The sequence below is a fragment of the Haematobia irritans genome, chromosome 2 (assembly GCF_050003625.1).
Source record: "Haematobia irritans isolate KBUSLIRL chromosome 2, ASM5000362v1, whole genome shotgun sequence".
Classification (NCBI taxonomy): domain Eukaryota; kingdom Metazoa; phylum Arthropoda; class Insecta; order Diptera; family Muscidae; genus Haematobia; species Haematobia irritans.
The window spans coordinates 217,074,714-217,081,060 of record NC_134398.1 but is presented as its reverse complement, the minus strand read 5'-3'; the positions used below and the strand labels follow the sequence as shown (position 1 = coordinate 217,081,060).

The 6,347-nt window shown below is 25.2% G+C and overlaps 1 protein-coding gene across 1 annotated transcript; it reads left to right on the top strand.

The window, feature by feature from the left end:
* Positions 1 to 2,879: 2,879 nt before the first annotated feature.
* LOC142225234 (cytochrome b5 domain-containing protein 1) lies at positions 2,880 to 3,835 on the top strand. The gene is made up of 3 exons (XM_075295009.1): positions 2,880 to 3,055; positions 3,112 to 3,477; positions 3,557 to 3,835. The coding sequence occupies exons 1-3, from the start codon at positions 2,930 to 2,932 to the stop codon at positions 3,686 to 3,688; spliced, it is 624 nt and encodes a 207-aa protein (XP_075151124.1). The 5' UTR covers positions 2,880 to 2,929; the 3' UTR covers positions 3,689 to 3,835.
* The last annotated feature ends 2,512 nt before the right edge of the window (positions 3,836 to 6,347 follow it).

Here is a 6,347-nt window from a genome sequence, read left to right as displayed (position 1 = left end):
GTTATGGGAAAATTTCATTGGAAGATGCTTTTGCAAAAAAGAATTGTGAAAATTCAAACAAAGACGCAAAACAAAACAGAACTGAAAATCACTTTGGACACACCCAAATTGGCAAAGTGGACAATGTATGCTCAAATAAAACAAGTGGATTTGAGAGCTTTGTTGGGATGGGATATAAGACTTACAAATTGCCTGTAAGAAGTGCTCATCAGTGTAAAGGTGTAGCTGTGTTAGGCAAATTGTAGTGGAGATTGCATTGCATCGCTGTTAGTTGAGTCTATGTTACTAAAATGCTGAAACAGGTTTGTTGCTTAAGTCTTTTGTTTGTTTTTAGAATGCGGCAGTAGCAGCAGCACTTTGTATATGGGTGATTGTGGCCTATGGACATATTGTGAAATTCAACCAACTTAAAAAACAAACAACATATTGTTATTGTTTTTCTAGTTAAATGTATTTGGGCGTTCGTTCACTTGTAGGTACTTGCAATATATTTGCAGACAAATCTATTTTAGTGGACATTTATTCAAAAAAAAAAAACAAATATTGAATTGTCTTTAGATTTCAAACGCCACAGAGAACTTTGTGTTTTTCCGTTGCATATGGAGTATGGGAAAGTTTATGATTGTTGCGTAAAAATTTTGTCAAAATTTTACTTATTTAGAAAATTTTGTAAAAAATTTAATTTTTATAGAAAATATTGTTAATATTTTATTTCTATATAAAATTTTGTTAATATTTCATTTCTATATAAAATTTTGTTAAAATTTTATTTTTATAGAAAATTTTGTCAAATTTTATTTCAATAGAAAATTTTGTCAATATTTAATTTCTATAGAAAATTTTGTCTAAATGTTATTTCTATAGAAAATGAAGTACAAACCAACAATAAAGAACAAAACGAATAAAATTTTATTTCTATAGAAAATTTTGTCAAAATTTTATTTCTGTAGAAAATTTTGTAAACATTTTATTTCTATAGAAAATTTTGTCAAAATTTTATTTCTCTAGAAAATTTTGTCAACATTTTATATCTATAGAAAATTATGTCAAAATTTTATAAATAAAATTTTATTTCTATAGAAAGTTTTGTCAAAATTTTATTTTTGTAGAAAATTTTGTCAAAATTTTAGTTGTAACAAACTTTGTCAAAAAATTTTCTCAAAATTTTATTTCTATAGAAAATGTTGTCCATATTTTATTTCTCTAAACAATATTCTCAAATTTTGTCAAAATTTTATTTCTATAGAAAATTTTATCAATATTTTATTGCTATAGAAAATTTTGTCAAAATTATATTTCTATGGAAAATTTTGTCAAAATTTTATTTCTATAGAAAAATTTGTCAAAATTTTATTTCCATAAAAATTTTGTCAAAATTTTATTTCTATAAAAAATATTGTCAAAATTGTATTTCTATAAAAAATTTTGTCCAAACTTTATTTCTATAGAAATATTGTCAAAATTTTATTTCTATTGAAATTTTGTCAAAATTTATTCTATAGAAAACTTTGTCAAAACTTTTGTAAAATTTTGTAAAAATTTTATTTTTATAGAAAATTTTGTCAAAATTTTATTTTTGTAGAAAAATTTGTCAAAATTTTATTTTTAACAAATTTTGTCAAAAAATTTTCTCAAAATTTTATTTCTATAGAAAATGTTGTCAATATTTTATTTCTCTAAACAATATTCTCAAATTTTGTCAAAATTTTATTTCTATAGAAAATTTTCTCAAAATTTTATTTCTATAGAAAATTTTCTCAAAATTTTCTTTCTACAGAAAATTTTGTCAAAATTTTAGTTTTACAGAATTTTTTTTTTTCAAAATTTAATTTCGACGGAAAATTTTGTCTAAAATTTATTTCTACAAAAAACTTCGTCAACATTTTATTTCGATAGAAAATTTTGTCAAAATTTATAAGAATAAAATTTTGACAAAAAGATTTTGTCAAAATTTTATTTCTATAGATAATATTCTCAAAATTTTATCTCTATAGAAAATTTTCTCAAAATTTTATTTCTATAGAAAATTTTGTCAAAATCTTATTTTTATAGAAAATTTTGTCAACATTTTATTTCTATGGATAATTTTGTAAAATTTTTTTTTCTATAGAAAATTTTATTTCTACAGAAAATTTTGTCAAAAACTTTTTCTAAAGAAAATTTTGTGAAAGTTTTATTTCTATAGAAAATTTAGTCAAAATTTAATTTCTACAGAAAATTTTGTCAAAATTTTATTCCTATAGAAAATTTTGTCAAAATTTTATATATATAGAAAATTTGTAACGTACCTTAATGGGAGAGGAATATTTTGCAAAATCTAGCAACCAGTACAAAATCTACCATTTTTGGTGGTATTCTACTAACTGTAACAAACGTGATCCCCTTCTAACTTTCTAAAAAAAAAAATATGTAGCAAATATTTGTCTCCGTATTATACTCAAGATTCATTCGAAATTTGAAATAAATCGCAAAATGCATATTTAATATTCGACCTTGCCTGGTCGAATATCAAAATTGCTTTATTATTTTTGTGCATAGCCAGGATGGACTGGGAGTAATTGTTTCTTTCTCAAAAAAAAAAAAAAAATATATATATATATATATTTTTACAAACTCCTTCTGGAGTCCTACAATGTAATGTGGAAAAAGTATGAAGCATACGAATATTAACAATGTAAATACCATATGTTGTTTGTTGGTCGTTTTAATATAAGTACTTATGGAACAACTCTCGTGAATATTTGAGAAAACAGGACCCTATGGTATCTTCTTCAAACACATTTTTTTATTTTATATATGAACATTTTGTACATCATCTAAAATCTTTGAATCAAAATGTTGCTTTTTTTGGAGGGTAAATTGTCAGAAAAATTTTATTTTCTCTGTCATTTCATTCCATTTGATTTTTTTTTTGAAATTTTTATAAAATATGCGTTACTATCGATACGATGAAGTTTGCATACATAACAAAAAAGAAGATTTCTGGATTGTTATTCACGGTAATGTTTTTGATTTGACGGCAATGCTAAAGGATCGCCAGGAGACATGGAATAAGGTGAGAGGGAAAAATTAATAAAAAAATATAAATTTTCATAATTTTCTATTTGTCAGAATCTAGATTATTTATTGGCATTTGGTGGCAAAGACCTTTCACATTTATTTAATGCTGACTACACACCAAAAACCGAAATTTCCGGGGCTTCTGGAATTAGAAGAGTTCTGTTTCCTCCTATTTTGGAGACGGCCGAAAGTGAACACTGTAAAACACCATGTAAGCTATGGAGTCAAGATCCTTGCTATCATATAGGACGTGTGACCAGAAGAGAAAGAAAAATACGCATTATTAATACCCTAACAACAACCATTACCGTTATGAAGGTATGTGATGAGGATAGCATTTACGAAATCCAAAGGAAATATAAAGAAATTCGTAACAATCATGCAGGAAGCTATGAATGGCGTAAATTTTCTTATGGGGTAGGAAATTATTCACAATTTTTTTTTGGAAATTTAATTTTTAATGCACGTTTTTTCTTCTCTTGGGATTTTTTAATAGGGTCATTGCTCTGGTGAATTGATTTTGCATGAAACTCTCGATGGTAATGGCTTAACCCAAGAGGATACGGATATTGAAATACCAGTACCTTCTATTTGGCTATTCTACACAGATGATTTGACAGTAGCTTGAATGGGAAAATTCGCTCTTTGTAATCGGTATTCCATTATAAAACATTTGAAAATATTTTCACACAATTTTAATGGATGACATTGTCTGGCTTGATTTTCTTTTCCATGCGACATTTTTATTTAAATTAAAATGTTTGTTGTCTCCTTATTATTGTTCGCTCATAGATGCTAATCTCTGGGAATAACTTCCATTCAATGTTGGTTGGGTTGTTCTTTTCTTTTGGGATTGTTAACTCATTAACGCCTTGTCAAGGTAAATCTATGATTTTTTTTGTTTTCCATGACGGTTACTCAAGTTCTCAGGATATTTGCCACAGAACGTTTTCCTTTGTGTTTTCTTAACATTGAATCACAAAAATCTAGTGGGCGTTGCTAAGAATGCAGATAAAAGGTTGTCGCATGAAGATGACATAGAAACTTTTCTTTGCTAATGCCATGAGAATTGTATGTGAATTTTTTAATGCTATGGATAATTGGTTGAATGGAGGTCTTTGTACTTCAAGGAATTTTTATTATTTCAGGTGTTAAATTAAAATAATGCAAGGGACGAAAATCGATTTCGTTGCTTAAGTCTTTTTGTTTGGGGCAATCTCAGTTTAATTATATGCTCTCAAAACAAAAGACTTAAGCAACAAACTTCCTTATAGTTTCGTAGGGTGTCAGTCAAAGCAGAGTATAAATTCAGTTCGTTGCTTAAGTCTTTTATGTTGCGAAATCTATGTTTATATTCTCTCAAATTAGAAGACTTAAGTAACGAACTTTTTTATGGTTTCGTAGTGTATCAGTCAAAGCAGTCGTGTTCGTCGCTTAAGTCTTTTATGTTGCGAAATCTATACTTTTATATTCTCTCCAAATAGAAGATTTAAGCTACAAACTTCTTATAGTTTGATATTCTTCTGTATTTGATTTTCAAATATTCTAATTAAAATAAAACTATAATAAATAATAAATATATACACAGAAAAAAAATTTTTGTTTTCAATCACTAAATGAACTGATCAAATTCTTAAATCACAGAAATCAGAAATCAATCACTAAGGTAAATTAAAATATTAAATGTGACATTAATTTCTGGGTTTGATTTTTGTTTTAACTACAAAACGAGTTGCATAAAATTAACTTTTTAATTTAGAATTTCTAAAAATTTTATTAAAATTCTAATAGAAAAAATCAGCGCTATTTTTTCTCTATAAATTTTTGTTTTAAATTCATAATTAACAATATTTTTAAAATAAATATTTAGAAAAAAAAACTTATCGAAGGAATTCCCAATCTAGAAGTTGTCATACCATTAATTTTTATTCTGTAAACATAATTGACATTAAACACTCTTTATTTGAGTTTGCAACTCAAGGTGTGGGATTTGCATGACTGATTAGTGATTGGCATTAACTTCCTAATTTGGTTCCGCTAGAATATTTTTGTAGTCTTGACACATTCAACAAATACGGAGTCGTTTGGTCGGTCAATCAATTACTTAGGATTTACATCACAACTTGATTAAATTGATGATGAACTTTAAAGTTTAGTGGGGAAAAAATAATTAAACTCCAGAACTTATGTAGAAATCTTGCACTTTAGTTAATTGATATTCATTGTAGAAACTTGAAGCAATTCGTTAATTCATAAAAGAATTAAGTGTTTAAGCCACTGCCACAATGCCTCATGTCACGTATTTGTGGTCACAAAGACCGGACATGGTAAACGGATCTTTATAAGGTCTGGCGGGTATGTCAAAAATATTAAATATAAATGTATTTTTTTTTGTTTTGAGGAAAGAAGAAAATAATCAACACCAATTAATGAAAACAACAAACTATACACGGAAAAGTTTTGCATAAAGCTTTCTAAATAAAATACTCTTATTAATTTCTTTACTTCTTTAAGGATTGAATCTTAAGTGGCCTTATAAGTAGCACAAGGGCACTCTAGCCGTTAAAAGATGGGATTTTGAAAAAATTTTGAGAAAATTTTCTATAGAAGTAAAATGTTTACAAAATTTTCTATCGAAATAAAATTTTGGCAAATTTTCTATATGAATAAAACCCTGGCAAACTATTATATATAAATAAAATTTGACTAAATTTTCTATAGAAATAAAATTTTGTCAAAACTTTCTATAGAAATAAAATTTTGGCAAAAGTTTCTTTAGAAAGAAAATGTTGACAAAATTTTCTATAGAAATAAAATTTTAACAAAAATTCCATAGAAATCAAATTTTGAGAAAATTTTCTATAGAAATAAAGTTTGAACAGATTTTTTTTATAGAAATAAGATTTTGACAAATTTTTTATAGAAATAAAATTTTGGCAACATTTTCTATACAAATGAAATTTTGACAAAATTTTCTTTAAAAATAAAATTTTGACAAAATTTTCTATAGAAATAAAATTTTAACAATAATTCTATAGAAATAAAATTTTGACAAAATTTCTATAGAAATAAAATTTTGACAAAATTTCTATAGAAATAAAATTTTGAGAAAATTTTCTGGAGAAATAAAGTTTGGTCAAAATTTTTTATAGAAATAAAGTTTGGACAAAATTTTTTATAGAAATAAAATTTTGTCAAAATTTCTATAGAAATAAAATTTTTGCAAAATTTTCTAAAGAAATAAAATTTTGCCAAAATTTTCTATAGAAATAAAGTTTTGAGAAAAG

Bases quoted from the DNA above. Each gene is read 5' to 3' on its own strand.
- LOC142225234 (XM_075295009.1), top strand. From the start codon at position 2,930: ATGCGTTACTATCGATACGATGAAGTTTGCATACATAACAAAAAAGAA. The intron at 3,056-3,111 runs GTGAGAGGGAAA...TCTATTTGTCAG, and splicing joins GCCAGGAGACATGGAATAAG to AATCTAGATTATTTATTGGC. The intron at 3,478-3,556 runs GTAGGAAATTAT...ATTTTTTAATAG, and splicing joins GGCGTAAATTTTCTTATGGG to GGTCATTGCTCTGGTGAATT.